We start from the raw sequence: 19556 nt of genomic DNA on the forward strand, positions 1-19556 counted from the left end.
CGGGTCGGTTTTTAAAGGGTTGATTCCACCCCCTGGCGAGGAACTCACTCTCTTAATTGGTAGAACTTGTCGTCTTGTTCTAACGATCCGTGAGCGATGAGCGTAACAAAATCCGCATGTGAGTCACCGTTCTTCGCGGTTTGTGGTGTGGCTGAAATGAAAAACTTAAGCAAAACAATACGATTACCCGCCGCCTATAGGGCTAAGCAAACCAGAAAGCTGCGTAAGTAAAAAAGTTCTCGCGCACGTTTGTTTGCTTTACTCCATAGCGGTAAAATTATGTCACTTTAAATTTGGCACTGTCGGCCAAGGTAAAACAAACAAAACCAAATTGACTTCTGGTTTTGCAGTTACGCAACAAACCACTGCAACGAGGAAGCATCCGTTACTTTGCTTCGTCAGGCTATGTGCAAGAAAACCATCATTTCCCGGATACGTAGAAAGTACCGTATCATGATGCTAGGCTGGTACATACGCCCCAACCATTCGAGTTTTTAATTAAATCCTTTTGAATTAAAAACACGGAGAAGGCATATTTGGCTTGCTAGAATAATTATTGTTGGTACATGTAAAATCCCTACTCAACCTATTTTTGGTTCTAACATTTAAAACGTTAACTGATTCCTTCGCTATGTACATTATAAAGAATTTGTGTTCCTATATCTCTAACCGCTGGGTCATCCTTCGTTGTACCCACTGTTGTGTCCACCATCCATTTCTGTCGACTCCTTTCGTCTTTTTCCTAGCTTCATTTCTGAATCTTTGATCTCAATGGTAATCGGCATCTAATTTCCTTCGTGACTTGATGTAGCCTATTGTCCCATTTTTGTCTATGTTGATGACTTTTCGTAGTATCATGAACAACTGAGGTGAATTTGTCCTCTGTGCACGAATCGTTGTCGGCACCAATGGCCTTTCTTGTCTAAGCTATGTTCGATTTGTCCGTTATATCATATTGGCTTTTCTGACCAAGTTCAAAGTAAAATTGTTTACTTAAGACATTATAAGTCAATTTTTTTTCTTTGTTACCTTGGATAATCGTTATCTTGGATAACCGTTATCTTGGATAATCATCTATTATTCAGCTCCAGCTTGTCACATCTCCATTTCGTGCTATGTTTACGTCATCATTCCTCCCTTTTACATCATCTACCTCAACATCAGAATGGTTATTCGATCAAAACGCGACGGGTGTTGATTTGTACGAATTCTAGATGTCAACCATTACACGTTCGTTGTTCCACTGTCTTCCTTCTTTGGCGCTCCCGATGATTACTTTCACTTCGGTGGAACAGTGTACACTCCAAAGGACTACTGCTGCCTATGACCTATTTTCCTATTCTATATTATTCTATTGTATTTTATTCCTACTATATGGTAGAACTATTCATATCTACTATCCTACTATCTACAGTTTGGTGAGTCCCAATATATATATATATCTATTTTTTTCTATTATTTATTTGTTGTGTTTTTTTTTTTTTGGAAATCTCACATCTTTTCGTTTTGCTCAGTTTTAAAAGATTTTAATATCTTTTGTGGATTTTGTTGGTCTCTTTTTCCTTTTTGTTTTTGTTTTCGCTTGAGCTTACAATATTTATACATTATCTTTCATACCTTCTACGTGTAATATATACAACTTTAAATATGTCAAAGAATAGTGTTTTTCTAGCATTATTTGTATGACGAAGTAAAATAAATCATTTTCTTAAAATTTCGTGAAACTTTCGACTTTAAGTCAATTTGTTTTTAGTTTGTTTTGTTTTTGCAGTTCAAGTTTTGATTTATTAATTTTTTTTAAATTTCTCAAGTTGTAAAATTTTTCATTTTCTTATATCTAGGATACCTTCTTTCTGTACTGATCCGTTATCCGTCTCCATCTGTAAGGTTTGTTCTTTCTCGCTTGGTGACCTCCCCCCTTTCTTTTGAGGTTGCAGGCAGGATCTGTGAATGAAACCCTCGTTTGCTCATATTAATTCAAGGTATAAAAATGGTTTGTCCCAAAGTTTGTTTTCAATTTCCCATAATTTCTTTTAAATTTGCAGGGGCTTTTTGTAAACCCTCTCTTAAATCTCTTAAGTTTTCATATTTTCATCATATTGATCCTCTACTATTACATTAATATCCAGAGTATGTATTTCAGGACCCCAACCAGTTTCATATTCTTTTCCCTTATGGATCCTCTTATCAATGTCATTATTCCTGCTATTCCCATTTTCATTGCGAAGAGTCTTTTTCCTCTTCGATACTTTATTATTCTTTGAAGGGTGTCTTTTCCTCTTCATATGCATGTTCTCTTTATACTCTTTCTATTCCCATTTATATTGCTTTTCATTGCGAAGGGTGTCTTTGTCCTCTTCGATGCTTCGTTATTCTTTGAAGGGTGTCTTTTCCTCTTCATATGTATATTCTCTTTATAATCTTTCTATTCCCATTTATATTTTCCATATTTCCCACTTTTCCAGAGGATAACGACCCTTACAGAATAGTTTCCTATTCTGGTTTTTCCAGCCCTTCGGTACGTTCAAAACTGAGTTTGACGGACGCATTCTCGTTATAATTAGCTGTAGGCACGTCACTTCTCTGGTTGATGTCCCACGCCCCTAATTTTTCATTATCAAGGTTCAACTGTTATTCCTTTGTTCAAATTTATCTTTAGTATATTATGTTTTTTTTTTCTCATTTTACCACTTTACTCGGAGTGGTGTTATTTTCATTGTCTCTTTGTTTTCAGGATTTCTTGACATTGGCGATATTGTTTGTGTTATATTTTCTATCGCTACTTCTTTTTCTGGTGTTGGATCCATATAGGTTTCTCCCATTTCTTGTACTAATGAGCGGGGTGGCACTGGTGGCAGAGCCCTTACTTCGTCCAAAATAATATTTCCCTGGGGTTCTAGAATGGGATTGCAAAAAATTTTATGCATCTTTTTCATTTTTACATTTCTGTCCTCTGGATATCTATACTTTAGAACGAGGTTTTCCAAAACAAGCAAAGTTTGCGTTCGATTCTTTCTGAGTCTTCTGAACCTAGAGAAAATAATATGTACAAAAGATTCACACGGCCGACCGACGCACAAGTCGATTGGCGGCCCAAGTAACATTTTTAGTTTTTTCATTTACTACAAGCTGTTGTTACCACCATATCGTTAAAACTCATTTTAGAACTTATTAGCCTTAATAAGCCTTTGATAAAATTCCGTTAAGCCCGAAAAGGCCAACACTGCAGGAGGTTGTTAAGACTATACCTTAAAACCGTTTCTAAACTTCTTAGTTTTGTATCGTATGAATACATCTACCCCTATGGTATGGTATAAAACATTTATAAGAGCTATTGTATAGCTTTATTGAGCTCAACTAGCGGTATTAAATCTTTTTCGATATCCTAATATATATCGGAATAAAACTAATGTTACGAGCTTATGATTGAACAAACACCAACCAATAATTTGTTTATAAACCATAACCTTTTTTTTTTTGATTTTGAAATCATCATGATGTCTGCCGACTCATAATAATCAATTAAAATAAACATATCTTTGCGTGACAGAAAATTTTCTTACGATCGCGTGAATAATCACGTTAAATCTTGCTGGTCTTGTCTGGGATGGTTTAAGATCAATTGGTGATTATTCCGAACAATATAATCATTCATAAACGCTTTTGATCTTAAGAACCCGTGCACAAAACCCTTACTGGCTAAAATATTCCTTAATCAGAATATTTGTTCTGCACTTAGACATATTGGTTTTTTTTCGGAGCCTTGACTTAAACTTAATGCACTCAGGAAAGCTAGTGCTGTCAAAAAAGGTTCAAAGAAGATTCAATTTTGTGATGCAATTCATTTTAATTAAATTTGTGCCGTTATGTATCTAACTGTTTCATTGGAATAACTAGAATAACTAGAATGGGAAGTTTAGGCAAGTATGGGAAAAGTATGCGATGGTCTATTAATTCTTCGAGAGGAATTTTTGTCATTTTTATGTTTGCGTTCTGATTAATTCGTGATTCACTACATGATTATCATTATCAACATAATGATATTGATAACCACACGCAGACTGCATTTCAATAACATGCATCAGACAGATGAGATTTAAGAAGGCTTTAACATGACTTAGCATAGTCTTGGAAGTTTTACTTATGCCTTGACAAGACAAGCAAGATGAGATCTTGTAGATATATACAAAGCATTTAAAAGTGGGTTTTACCGAAAAGAACGTTTGGCACTTTGCAATGCTTTATTAAATCTGTTAGGAATGAATACATCTCTAATATAACATCCATAAATAACATCTAAGATCAAAAAGCACTGAAATTGTTACTTGAGGAGGGAAATTTGACTGCCACATCTTTCCATTGGCGTAAAAATGCACTCGTTTTCTGTGCTGCTTTTCCAACACTTGTGTGAGTGATTTGCGTGTTTGTTCTTTACTTTCTGTTTGCTTTAAATATATTTGATTGGTTTTGAGATCGTTCCTTATGCAAATTTATGAACTTCAACTGTTCCATCATTATCGGTTGGCTTTAATGCAGTAATTATAAGTGTGTGTACATTGTTTTGAGTTTCTAAAAACCTGTACTTTGAGCGAATCTTAACTTGATTTGCAGCTAAAACAAAAAGAAGACATGCTAATAAATAGTCGCTACAGCTTAATAGAAGAACATTGGAGAAGGAAATTTACAGAAAACTTAAAATTTTCGCTACTTTTAAAGATTTTATCACTATCTGCTAAATATGTGGCCTTTTTTTCTTTTTTTTTTGTTTACTTGTGTTTGTGAGTGTTTCTGCTTTAATGTATATATGTATTCATTAGATGGGAATTCCTCCATATTTTGTTTAAATTATTTACATTCAAGAGTCGTCGTTGCAATATCATCAAATTTCAGTTCTGAAATCATTGCTTGACCTAACTTTAAAGAATTTGAGCATGTGTGGGTTAAATCACATATTGGTAAAGAAACTCATATTTTTGTATCAGTTTACTTTCCCCCAGATCAGGCTTGTAAGTCAACAAAGTGGTGCATATTTATGGCGATTCCAATCAACGTAATGCAGATTTCATTCCTGATTCTGAAAACGAGAGTATTCTACTCCCTGATGTTGGCGATAATGAAACTTTGCAATTTATTTTTGACAAAACTGCATCCTTAGGCCTTAATCAAATAAATCACGTAAAAAAATAAACTAAACTGTTACCTAGTTTTTTTTTATTGACAAATATGTATGAAGATTTCTGTGTAAGTGAGTCAATTTCACAATTATGAAAAAATGAAGCGTTTCACACGGCAATAGAATATTCTTTGTTTATGCATATTTATCATACTCCTCACGAATATGTGTATGAGAATATTTTCGATTATAGTAGAGCAAATTATACTAATATTAGACTGAAATTAGATAATGCAAATTGGCAATCTGTTTTGAGAAATCAAAATAATATTGAATCGAGTATACTCAACAAATTTATAGTATATAAACACATAGATATTAAGAACACAATGTAATTTAGAATGGTCTACAAAATGTTTGACATCAAATAAATTAATGTATAAGTAAGTTAAAGTTTACCGAATATGCCCCACAATCGCGCTTAGACTCGAGATAAGTAGAAGTAAATGCAATTTGGAGAAAAACTCATCCCTCATGCAACTAAAACAGAATAGTAGAAGGGTTTGTTCGATTCCGTTCGATAATCCTAATGTAAAGATGTGTTATCCCTCTCTTAAAAGTTACACTAGTGGCTTAAAATCTACGCTATTTTATTCACTTTATAATCATTGATATTATTTTTAAAATTTGTTTCAACACTCTTCTTATATTGATAGTTCAAAAGAAGGAAAAAAAAACTGCCCTATTCAATAAAACCAAGTTTTGAAATATATAAACATTTGTTTACAACTGAGGAAATTGGATCGCAGTCAGAGATTTTTTTTTTTTTTGAAGAGTTTAGAGCTTAACTTATGAAAATAAGAAAATAGTACACACTCACCGCGGATTCGTCCTTATCATCACGAGCCTCATCCTCTTCTTCCTGTTGCTGCTGATCATCAATCGACTGTTTGGAATGCGTCGACTTGGCATCGTCCTGTTCATTATCACTTGCACCGGACGCAGCTGCCTCAACTGCTGGAAATACTTGCTAGAAATCTTTGTTTTCAATTACGTTGCACGAGGTTTTCTTCCTTATACGGATTCTCCCCCAACACTTTTATTTCTTCTCGATTCTTATCACACCAGTCTAAAAATGTCCAGTCTGAAAATGTTGGCGGCCGGCGTTTTGAAGAAACGCTTTTCCGCTGTCACCACTTGTAGCGGACGCCCCGGCTTGGTCACTGGTTTTTTTCGGAATATTGATCACTCTGTTTTCTTCTAACAATTTTATTTATTACTAAAAAGTCGTCACAATTCACTAGCTTTCCACCCTTAGAATCGTTCTTAAGGAATCGATTGAGACACTTTCACTTTACCCTCGATTCTGATAGCGTATGTGGGTGGTTCCACCAATTTCCCGAAATATACTTTATCCACCTATACTTTATCCACCTTATATCACTACCAAACACTCTCGACCCGAATTGGCCCGCTCGTCAATTTGGCAGAAAATGCCCACTGAACTTTGAACGAAAATGTCGAAAACGAACGGCACACCTCGTCTGAACTGGGGGACCGTCAGAACTGCGGACGTCGTACACTTTCTTCACATCGAGGCTCTTCCATCTTGGCGGGTCGGTTTTTAAAGGGTTGATTCCACCCCCTGGCGAGGAACTCACTCTCTTAATTGGTAGAACTTGTCGTCTTGTTCTAACGATCCGTGAGCGATGAGCGTAACAAAATCCGCATGTGAGTCACCGTTCTTCGCGGTTTGTGGTGTGGCTGAAATGAAAAACTTAAGCAAAACAATACGATTACCCGCCGCCTATAGGGCTAAGCAAACCAGAAAGCTGCGTAAGTAAAAAAGTTCTCGCGCACGTTTGTTTGCTTTACTCCATAGCGGTAAAATTATGTCACTTTAAATTTGGCACTGTCGGCCAAGGTAAAACAAACAAAACCAAATTGACTTCTGGTTTTGCAGTTACGCAACAAACCACTGCAACGAGGAAGCATCCGTTACTTTGCTTCGTCAGGCTATGTGCAAGAAAACCATCATTTCCCGGATACGTAGAAAGTACCGTATCATGATGCTAGGCTGGTACACGAAGATACTCTATGCCCTGGGAAGTCGAGAAAATTTCCAACCCGAAAAGATCCTTGACCGGTGGGATTCGAACCCACGACCCTCAGCTTGGTCATGCTGAATAGCTGCGCGTTTATTGCTACGGCTATCTGGGCCCCCCATGAGTACATCTCTGGCGAAATCTTTGGAAAAATTCATCTGATATGAGCCAAAAAAACCTTTGGGAATCTCGAGAAACTATTGAAAAATCTTTAAAGAATGTATAGAACAATTGGTTGAGGAATTGCTGGAAGTAGTTATTCGATGAAGAATTTCTTTGGGCTTCCAGGAAACAATAGTGGATTTATCTGTAATAATATATGTTGCAAAATACATATTTTTGCATGAATGAATGAATTTTTGAATTGAATAAGAAAAAAACACTTTTAGGAATTCGTGAAGAAGTGCTTCAAGGGAGTTGTCTATATGAACTTTGTTAACGTTCAAAAGCCCATCATCGTAATGATCAAAACTTCGAAAGCAGTTTCTCTGCTTAAAACTGAAATTTGTTCGCTGAAAATGTGTTCACTGTGTTTGGGTTGAATAGAATATTAATAAAGTGAACACATTTTCATGTAAGAAAATGTTGCCGATTCCAAATGATAAAAAACTGCTTTAAAAAATTCTAAAGTTAGTGACGGATCTTGCCCCCTCATGAATTTTTAAAAGAATGGATTCAAAATTCGAATTTTTCGACGAATTTTTCAAATCATTAGGAAATGGTCTTCTTTGTATTTATTCGTAATTGTAGAATGATTAACCGTAGAGTAATCCTTTGAAATTTTTTTTTGAGGCATACATGTAACATTTGTTTTTTTTTCTTATTTTGGGCGAATGAAATATTTTTGAGATTTCCCGAGGAAACTGCTAAAAAGGAAGTCTAATAGTTGGATATGGATAGTGAAATTCATGTAGGGTAAGTGATTCATTAGTTGTGGGTGTTCTTATAGTTGCGGTAGTGCCATTTTCACTGCTTTTATTACATTAGCCACAGATCCGACACTGCCACTCGCCGTACTGGCTTGTTGACACAAGGAATAGTTGAAAAGTTCGTGCAAATTGCCTTCAAACTGATGAAATATCACTAAATTGCTGCTAAAACTTTACTCTCTTGTACCAATAGTTGCGGTAAAGTGTTCCTATAGTGGAGGATCCCATAAGAAAACAACGGATACCGCAACTTTAGGAACACAAATTAAAAATATACCGCAACTAAAGGAACAGTGTACTAATAGTGGAGGTATTATTTTTCACTGACATTCCGTGGGTTACTGCGATGAAATCATTTTTCTCATTAGGTCAATGGTCGTTACTTCCGGTTGCAACATAAACATGTACATGAATTGCGCATCTTGAACTTAGGCGACTAATTAAAGTTCAATCGTGCTAAGTACCTCCACTATTAGTACATCTACCCTTAGGAATTATTTCTCAAGACTGGAATTCCTTGTAGCAATTCTTGGTTGAATCACCAGTGAAGCTGTTAAAGAATTCTGGAATAAAATGCTAGCGTAAACTCTGCCAAAACTTGCTTCAGCAAAAATTAGGAGAAAAATCTTAGAGTGAATTGATTGGAGGATTTGTTAAAATAATTGAATAAAAGAAAGGAATCATGCAAGCAATCTTCTTAAGAACTAGCTGTATGAGCTACAGAGAAATACCCGAAAAAATGTCTTGGAAGTATCCTTGAATGATTTTTTTATAATTCGATAGAGGATAAAATTGATAAAGATCAGTGGGAATCCGTTAAAAAAAATGTTGCTTGAATACCTAAAAAACTTTTTGAATAATACTCGTGGGATTGACGAAGGAACGTTCTAAAAGATTTGTTGGGTTAATTATTATACAGTGTGAAAGTTATTATCGAAATCTTTTGAAAGCATGTCCTTATGAAACATTGGGGGAATTGCTCGTGAAATCTATAATACATTTTGGGAGGAATCCAAAAATCCATGTACAATTATCTGGAGTAATTTCTGAGAAGTTTATGAAACTCTTGAAATTCTTGAAGGACTTCTACGGAAAATTTTTAGGATAGTTCTTAAAAATGAATTTAATATATTTGAAGCTCCTAGAAGTTTATATGCAATTTCTTGAAGTAATCCTCAAAGGATTCTGGATTCTCAGTATAATTCAGGATTCCTCGAATAAACGTCTTGGCGTTGTTGAGAATGGTCATCTGAAAATAGTAAAAACATAATTGAAGGAACTCGTCTCAAAATAGTCAAGTGACATTTGGACGAACAATGAGCTGTATTAATCAAGCATTATGTAGTTTTGTAATAGAAATATAAAGAGTAGAACGCTAGTGGCGCTGTTATCATAAAACAGAATTATTTTTATAATACTTACTTTTGAAGTTTTGAATTGATAGTTTAGTGCCATGTTGAAGAGAATGTTTTATTATGGTTGAAACATTTGATTTGACACTTATAGATCCGGTACTCAAGCTGTCAGAGCATGGCAAACTAGATGTTGGTCACACGAACAGTCGCGACATCAGCATTCTACGGCTAATGTTTCTACTAGTTTTGTAAATACTTTATGATTTACACTAGTAAAACAGATGTACCGTAATCCGGGGTATCATTGATCAGCGGGGTTGATCGGAATGACTCATATCGTAATAAGTGCGTACCATCATTTATTGATGAAACATTTACAAATAATGAATGGTTCTTCTCTTTCTTATATTCATGAGCTAATGAAAGTGAAGATTTTTGCAAAGATTACGTTTACCTTATGCGTAAATTTGTCAAATTTTCGAAACAATGATTTCAATGGGTAAGGATGAGATTCATGTCTCACATAAGTTCTGCAAACGATATAAGCGAGGAAAATGCGATTTTTACTACAAATGGCATCGACGAAAACGATTCCGTTGTCAAAACTTTCATAAGTATGCTCAACTAGGCAACATTAACGAATAACGAGGTGTTTTTAATTTTAAAATAACTCAAAAAGTAAATGACTCGTAGGCGTTTGGCCTTCATATTCGGCTTCAGGGGACCTGATTTAAGTAAGTAACGACATTTTCAATATTACCGAACGTTGTTTACATAGGTGATCAATGTTACTCCATATCAGCTATATAAAAAAAACGCTTAAAACATTTATTTAAACATGCTTAAATCTTTCAAAAAACAAAATATAGTATATAAACACAAGCTATGGGAGGCAGTACTTGTTTAAAAAGTATAAAATTTGCAACATTTGCATTTTTAAACGAAATATTTAAGAAACATTGAAAAAAATGATCAATGTTACCCCGGATTACGGTACATGTGTAAAAAATATTGATAAAAAATACTAATTTTTAAGTAAGCAACACTACACATTTTCTTTCTATGCTCAATTGGATGCCACATAAATTCAACACAAACCAATCATTTCAGATGCCTCCTCGGTCAACCTACGCTACATGCCCAAAAGCCCCAACAACGACTTCCTGCAGCAGATTTCCCGCGAAGTTGTCGAGCTGATAAAGATGTCACCGAAATCGACGATGAAGTTCACACGATTCATCCCGGCCTATCACAATCACTTTGGGAAACAATGTCGCGTCGCCGATTATGGTTACACCCGGCTGATAGAGCTATTCGAGGCGCTTTCACCGGTCGTTCAAGTGATGGGTGATGGCGAGAATCGACACATCACGCTGACTCATCGCACCCAGATCCGTCGATTTACTTGTGACTTGCTGAAAATTTTACGCGGCCAGGCGAATAAATCCATTCTGCTCTCACAGCTGCCAATCATCTTCTCGCAGGCCCAGAATAGGATCTTTGACGTAACGGATTACGGCGTGTGTGATATTTTCGACATCATTGACGGGCTGGTGTACAACAATTCGATCGTCACAAAGGTGTACAACGAGACGGATGTGTTGATCTCTATGGTCAAACGGAAGCAGTCTCCAAGCGAGGTGGAGAAAACATGCATTTTTGCGGGGGAGGTCGTGGAGCTGTTCAAGAATGCCCCACAGTACTCGATACTGTTCAAAAAGTTTGTCCGCTCGTATCACTACCATTTTGGGTATCAGTGCCGCTTGAGTGACTATGGTTTGATGAAGCTGGCCGACCTGTTGGAAGCTATTTCCGGAATTGTTGAGGTAAGTGTTACTAACTGGTTGGGGTTACGACATAAGGCTGAAAACGTAAGACTGAAACTCGTGCATTATTATAAAAGGATTAAAAGCGTAAATGTTTACATTTCGTCTCAACATTATTTTTTATTTTAACTTCCTTGACTTGAATAATTGTTGTTACCAATAAGTTTACGTGATGTTAACAATAAAATTACAATTACTATAAATAGCCTTTAACCCGTATTTCCTCATCAAATAGAAAAAAAAATGCTTCGATTTTGGCAATTCTAGGCGGATTCCATTTTAGCTCTAATAAAATTGTATGCATGTTCAGCTTTTTGTGGACTAATGCATTTTTTTTAATGTCCATCTTCCTATTTTGCTATTTTTAACCCAACTAACCGGTATAAATCTGACTCCCCTGGGCTTGGGATTATATTTTCCAGGGAGCGATGAATTTTGATAATTGATCGCTGTTGTTAGTAGTTTTGATTAGATGTTGGGTGAATTTCAAAGCAATGGCAACCTTTTTATTACAAAATTTAGATTTTATCTTCTGACCTAAAAATTCTGGTTAAACTACTGTACTATGCAGTTGGGCTACACTAGGCTATCACTCATCAAAATTACTTTCATTTCGGGAAAATATAATTTCAAACTGGCGAGAAGATTACGAACTGAGGGTGGGTTAGGAGCACAATCAGACCCTTGAATGTGCAATGTGGGGTAGTAATTGGGAATGCCATTGACGGTTTGTAATCTTCTACGAGGTTTTCAAAACCAACAGGGCGCGTGCACCGGGTTGCGGATAGGAGCAAAGGGAGATCAATAGCATCTACCTAAAATAATAGAGCAAAAAGCCGTTCCATGATTAGGTAATGTTTAGCGATCTTCTATGGTGTTCTAGTACTATAAAATTCTTCACTCACTGGGAATTTTGGCCTTGATAATATCAATAGTGATAAAAACATAAAATAATACCTAATACATAATAAGTACAATGTAGCTTCAATGTAGTAATAAATGAAATAAAATCAATTTTCTATACTTGACAAGGTTTTGAAGACAATCAATGAGTGAAAGAACTACCTATTAGAAAAGCCACATCAGCTAAGGCTATACATATACAAATGTTGGTCATAGGGTCATGGCGAGCATTCGGTATGTATGTCTATGACTGATTCTTATCTAATAGGGGCACTAGAAGACCACGCGGACAATTTCGAAACAAACTATTTTTATACATCGGTCTTACGATCCGAAAGGCTCAGCTATGCTGCAAAGTCATTTTATAAGCTATTCATTACTACTGTTTAATTGTTTATAATTCTAACAAAACTACATACTTAACTCATTACTAATCACTGTTTCTATGTTCTCTTTTTCTCTCCTTCTTATTTGTTGCACGATTATGAGCATCAATAATATAATGCATGAGCATGCACAATAAGAATAATTTCAGGATTGAAAGCAGTACATGGATATCAGGATAGAATAGCTTCGAAAAGGGTGCTCAAAATAGAATATTTCTAGTCAGGGAAGTATTATCAACAAGGGTAAGTAAAATATTTCCATTATTAACTCCTAGATCACACAAACAAATGAACTAATAATATCAAATATGTTTATATAAATCAGCATCGTCAATCAGTGCAAAAACAGATAAAGTTTGTAAAGTTATCACCATCGATTGAATTGCGCTCTTTATAGTAATGTTCAATCAGTATCAAAATCTCCTAAAGCGTCGCATCGTGCCATCAGCAGCCCTCAGCATCACTCTCATATTATTATTATTTTGTTGTTTATAAAATTTCTAGAAAGCGATCAGCTCATTCTTTCTAACTTGTACAATAGCCGGTCTATGTGGAATTTTAATGAGTCAAATCAAACTTCAAAACTCAAATTAAATTGCTTTCAACACATTTACAATTTGCAGCATTAATCGCATTACTGTGTCAAGTCTTCTCCAATTCCCTATACCCTACCCCAACCCTTCTTATCCTTTCCGATGGTGTTCAAGCGGTCCATTACCTATCCCTTCCCCCGGTTTTGGACTGACTTGCGCTCTCATTGCCCCACCAAACGCTGCAAAATGAAAATGAAAATGAAACTAACCGGTATAAATCTGACTCCAATTTGATTTGTTTTTCAACTACGGATGTCTTTTCCGTAACGCGGGTGGATCACCTTTTCGAGGTGCGTTACGTGGTAAGATCTATTATATTGTACTCTATCATACTACCGTGAATCGCAAGTCAGTCCCACCTGCATTTTCGTCAAAATTGAGTTGAGTTCAGTTTTCAACATCTTTTCTAATGCTCTTTCAGCTGCATTAATAAAATAAAATGATTTGTTCGGAAAAATTAGGAAAAAAGCAAGTCAAATTCTCCGATAATGAAAAGTAAATCGCATATCAGTCCCACTACAGATTTCCGCACTGTGTAATACAAAAATGAACCGTGTTTTGATGAGTTTGAAATTTTTCTCTGACATGGTGAAAAGCAAATAGTGAATGTTTCATTAAGATTGAAACATGTTACAATCCTTTGGAATTTTTTGAATATTCGTATGGAAAACGAGTTTGGAAACTCCACACCCCATTTTCTCAAGGCATACTTTTCACAGATGGGACTGGCTTGCCATTCACGGCAGTCTATGTTCTTGTTAATACTTATACGTAATGGTTGGAAGAGTAAAGTAGAGTGAGAAGCCACTAAGACTAACCTTACTTACTTACTTATTTGGCTTTTCATCAATTATCTTGATAAAGCCTCGCCAAAAATAATTCGCCAATTCACTCGGTTCATGGCCGCTTCTCTCCATCCTCGACTGTGACCCACGCTCCCACGTGACCCACAAATCTGCCACCGTTTCGAATTTTCTCCCAATAATATCCATGTCGTCCGCGAAGCAAACAAATTGTCCGGATCTCGTGAAAATCGTGCCTCGACTGTTAAGTCTGGCTCTCCGCATAACACCTTCAAGCGCAATAATGAACAACAGGCACGAAAGTCCATCGCCCTGTCGTAGTCCCCGCCGAGACTCGAACGAACTGAAGTGTTCGCCCGAGATCTTCACGCAGTTTTGCACACCGTTCATCGTTGCTCTGATCAATCTTGTGAGCTTCCCGGGGAAGCTGTTCTCGTCCATGATTTTCCATAGCTCTACGCGGTTAATATTATCGTATGCCGCCTTGAAATCGATGAACAAATGGTGCGTAGGGACCTGGTACTCACGGCATTTCTGGAGGATTTGCCGCACGGAAAAGATCTGGTCCGTTGTCGAGCGGCTGTCGATGAAACCTGCTTGATAACTTCCCACGAACTCGTTTGCTATAGGTGATAGACGACGGAAGAGAATCTAGGATAGCACTTTGTAGGCGGCGTTTAGGATGGTGATTGCACGATAATTTTCACACTCCAGTTTGTCGCCCTTTTTGTAGATAGGGCATACAACGCCTTGCTTCCACTCCTCCGGTAGTTGTTCCGTTTCCCAGATTCTGACTATCAGCCGATGCAGACAAGCGGCCAACCTGTCCGGGCCCATCTTGATGAGTTCGGCTCCGATACCATCCTTGCCAGCGGCCTTGTTGTTCTTGAGCTGTTGAATGGCATCCTTAACTTCCCCCATCGTGGGAGCTGGTTGGTTTCCGCTGTCCGCTGTGCTGACGTAGCCATCGCCTTCGCTGTCCTGACCTTCTGTGCCTGTGTTCTCTGCGCCATTCAGGTGTTCATCGTAGTGCTGCTTCCACCTTTCGATCACCTCGCGTCCGTCCGTCAAGATGCTCCCATCCTTATCCCGGCACATCTCAGCTCGCGGCACGAAGCCTTTGCGGGATGTGTTGAGCTTCTGACAGAACTTCCGCGTTTCTTGAGAACGGTACAGCAACTCCATCTCTTGGCATTCCACCTCTTCCAGGTGGCGCTTTTTGTCCCGGAATAGTCGGGTTTGCTGTTTCCGCTTCAGTCTGTATCGTTCCATGTTTTGCCGCGTATCATGCTGCAGCATTGCAGCCCGCGCTGCATTCTTCTCCTCTAAAACCTCCTGGCACTCCTCGTCGAACCAATCGTTTCTTGAGCTCGGTTACACATATCCGACAATGCTTTCGGCAGCGTCGTTAATGGCTGCTTTGACTGTCCTCCAGCAGTCCTCAAGAGGGGCCCTATCGAGCTCGCCCTCATCCGGCAACGCTGTCTCAAGATGCTGCGCGTACGCATTGGCGACATCCGGTTGTTTCAGCCGCTCGAGATTGTACCGGGGCGGGCGTCGGTACCGTACATCATTGATGACGGATAGTTTTGGGCGTAGTTTCACCATCACCAGGTAGTGGTCGGAGTCAATGTTAGCGCCACGATAGATTCTGACGTCGGTTATGTCGGAGAAGTGCCGTCCATCGATCAAAACGTGGTCGATTTGCGATTCTGTCTGCTGAGGTGATCTCCAGGTGTACCGATACGGGAGGCTGTGCTGGAAATAGGTGCTACGAATGGCCATGTTCTTGGAGGCGGCAAAATCTATCAGTCGTAGGCCGTTCTCGTTCGTCAGCCGGTGGACGCTGAACTTTCCAATCGTAGGTCTGAACACGTCCTCCTGGCCAACCTGAGCGTTCAAATCTCCTATGATGATCTTGACGTCGTGGCTTGGGCAGCGGTCGTACTCGCGTTCGAGCTGCGCGTAAAATGCGTCCTTGTCATCATCAGTGCTTCCGGAGTGTGGGCTATGCTATGCACGTTGATTATGCTGAAGCCAAAGAATCGGTTTTTGATTCTTAACTTGCACATTCGTTCATTGATCGGTCACCACCCGATCACGCGCCTTTGCATATCACCCATCACCATGAAAGCTGTTCCCAGCTCGCGTGTGTTGCCGCAGCTCTGGTAGATGGTATGATTACCTCTTAACGTTCGCACCAATGCTCCTGTCCAGCACACCTCCTGCAGCGCTACGATGTCGAAACTGCGGGTCTTCAGTACATCGGAGAGTATGCGAGTACTTTCAATGAAGTTGAGAGATTTTCAGTTCCACGTATCGAGTTTCCAATCGCTGGTCCATTTTCGTCGCTGTAGTCTTTGCCGATTGTTCCGGTCCGTATTCTGATTGCTGATGTGTTTTTATGGTTGGCTTGCAGGGCCTGATACCAACCCCCTAGATTTCCGGAGAACCATTCCCTCTAAATGTTCGGAGGACCATAGTGCGCAGTTTAGCTTAGAGTCCTTCTCTGGCACTCGGACGATGATCAGCCGCCCCTGACATGGGGAATAGACGCTGTTGTGAGCCGCTCCTAACATGGAGTACAGGCGCTCCAGGTTTGCAAAAGCAAACCCCCCCTTGCCTGTCAGCATACGACAAAAGCTCCCACCGCGGTGCACCGGGGGTTGGTTACCCGATTTTCCCCAAGGTTACTCGTACCCCGGCCAGTACCACGAGGAGGTAGGGATAGAAGTTGCTGGGCAAGAGGCTAAGGACCGCATAAAGGAGTCTATTTTATTCCTGCAGGTACGCGAGGTACCAATGGTACGCTATTCCCAGCCTGGGAGGGAGAAACCAATACAAAATTTCTGTACGTCATAGTGAGCCGAGATTCCGCTGTCACGAACTGTCACTGTGAGCCCAGATCTCAAACATTGGACTAACATGAAAAAAGCGCGTAACTGATTAAAACACATTTTCGCATTTCTTCAAAAGTGATAAAAATCGAATGAAAATCAATTCATGCACATAACGCAAATAATGTCACGTGAGCGCCATTTAATCTGATTGAACATAAAGCATTGAAAAACGCATTGTTCTACTTTTTTCAATGAAAATGAATATTTAGTGCATAGAAAACTGTGGCCCTTTTTTCATGTTTGTCAGGAAAGATCGAAGGTGCACAACAAAAGGAAACTATCGATTTTCTCGAAGCCTGCCTTGATTGTTGTTGGCAAGCTAGAGTTATCTTGCAGTTCAAAATAACGTTGTCTTAAATATTGTGTGTAGTATCGGTGCCTCCCTCCCAGTTCCCAGCCATTTACCACGCCATCAGTAATCATCAAAAACGAAAAACAAGTTTTTTCGTTCAAATTTGAAGAAATCCTCATAAAAATCTATCATCGCAATCCAGATAGCAAGTGTAATGCGATGATAGAATCTCTTAATCATTGCTTAAATTTTGGGTAAAAAAACTGGTTTTGAAAATTTGTAAACAATGATGGTTATTTTCCTCTTAAATCACTTGTGTTGCGCGGTGTACACTTCGATTTGATTACGCGGATACTCTTGCTCATTGTTTATCATACCAACGAACTCTCATGATCATTCATCTAAATCTGCCTGATCAGCATAGTTCGCTCACAGAAAATTGGTAATGTGATCATTGCTGGATCACGCTCACGAAGCTCGCTCACACCTTCAATGCCTGCTAGAGAGGCTGCCTCCTCGGTGCTGGCACAATACACATTTGTTTTTTACATGATGATCATGGTCCAAGCCATCATATAGCCGGGGGCCCAGATAGCCGTAGCTGTAAACGCGCAGCTATTCAGCATGACCAATCTGAGGGTCGTGGGTTCGAATCCCACCGGTCAAGGATCTTTTCGAGTTGGAAATTTTCTCAACCCTGAGGGCATAGAGTATCTTCGTACCTGCCACACGGATATACACATGCAAAAATGGTCATTGGCATAGTAAGCTCTCAGTGAATAACTGTGCAAGTGCTCATAAGCAGTGTTGGAAATGGTAATAGTAGTAGGCTTGAATTTTTGCGAAAATCACGTGGCTCTCCAGTACCAAGTACCGTTTCAAAAACGTGAATCTCATCAAGTAGCCTATGTTGGGCGCACGAATTTTCTAAATCATGAGTGTCATTGAAGGCTCCACATGCGGGAAATGCAGCGGGCAATAGAACATTTTTCTACAGTAATTCTGGATTGCCCTTAGCAACGGGTGTTTTGCTATTTTCAAGGCTTTTTGCCTACAGCAGCGATGGGCGTGAGTTTCACTGGCTTCGCTGACTGTGATTGGCTTTACTTGGCTACTGTAGAGTGAATTTCAAGATTTTTCCCAACCCAAAACTGAGAAGCAGGCTCTGTCCCAGTGGGGACGTAACGCCAGAAAGAAGAAGAAGCCATCACAATCATTCACTTTTATCAGGGCTTTGGACCTATACTACCGTGAATCACAACCCAGACAACCAGAAATCGCATGAAAGTTCACGTTACAACTCGTTTATTCATACTAATTACATCAAACTCGCTAAACACCGTGGATAAACTCGTCAGATTGATGAGTTTCCTCGCATAAAACACTTCTTTTCTGAGTTCATTTGTACATTTTGTTTCGTCCCGTACACACGTACAAAGTAAGTCGGATCAATCCGTAGCAGCTGTCAAATCATCATTTGTTATCATAAGTTAAGTCGCATAATATTGCATGTTAGTTCGGTAGAATATTTATACACTCGCATTGCATGTTATTATTCATCACATAATATATGCACGCATATCGCCTCCACTTTTGTACGTAGAAGGCTGTTTCGCAACATCTTATAAGTGAAATTTTGCACATATAGAGCCTCCAGGTGATTTCGTTATACGTACATTTTGGTTGTCTGGGAAGTCAGTCCCATCTGCATTATCATCGAAATTGAGCTATTCCGAACAGACTCGTATTTCGAACACTCGGTTTTTGTATGGCGGTTTGGTTGAAATGTTCCGCAGAAATAAGTCATCAAATTACAAGGGAATAGCAGTCAATTGCAATAAAATTTTAACGTCTTCCAATCTATTTTATACCTCGGAATTAATTATGGTTCTCTAGTTCGAGACCAGTAGAACCAGCTGAGATAAATTTATTTGCGAAATTATTCATTTGAATACGATTTATTCGTGCTGTTCGAAATTTGAATCAAGGTGTTCGGACTATGAGACAGAATGAGCACAGTGTTCGGCATTTGAATCAATTCCAGACTTTCACGTTAAAACAATACTAAATAAGTTCAAATAGAGATCGAAGAGTGCCGCGCTTGTGAACGAAAGAGAAAAATTGTTGTTCCCGTCAGATTTTCGTCTTTTCTTTTTTTATTTCAAAGATTAGTAAAATCAAATAATTGAAGGAATTGAAAAGATTGCAAAACGCTTTGCAGACGTTGGTGCATGTAAGAAGAGTGCATAATGTTTTTTCCTTATTTAAACTGCGGAAGTATTAAGTGAACGGCGCCAATGACAATGTTCTCCAGTTCATATAATAATCAAGAATTCAAGTGAATAGAGTGG

The 19556-nt window shown here is 38.5% G+C and overlaps 1 protein-coding gene across 1 annotated transcript in view; it reads left to right on the forward strand.

Annotated features, from left to right (window-relative positions):
* Nucleotides 1–19556, forward strand: part of LOC5571658 (meiosis regulator and mRNA stability factor 1) — a 67224-nt gene that overhangs the window by 28709 nt on the left and 18959 nt on the right. Inside the window, exon 5 of the mRNA XM_001653694.2 lies at nucleotides 10613–11328. Coding sequence (XP_001653744.2) covers nucleotides 10613–11328 — 716 coding nt within the window. The remainder of the gene's footprint in view (nucleotides 1–10612; nucleotides 11329–19556) is intronic.

The sequence above is a fragment of the Aedes aegypti genome, chromosome 2, assembly GCF_002204515.2.
Source record: "Aedes aegypti strain LVP_AGWG chromosome 2, AaegL5.0 Primary Assembly, whole genome shotgun sequence".
In the NCBI taxonomy this organism is placed as follows: Eukaryota; Metazoa; Arthropoda; class Insecta; order Diptera; family Culicidae; genus Aedes; species Aedes aegypti.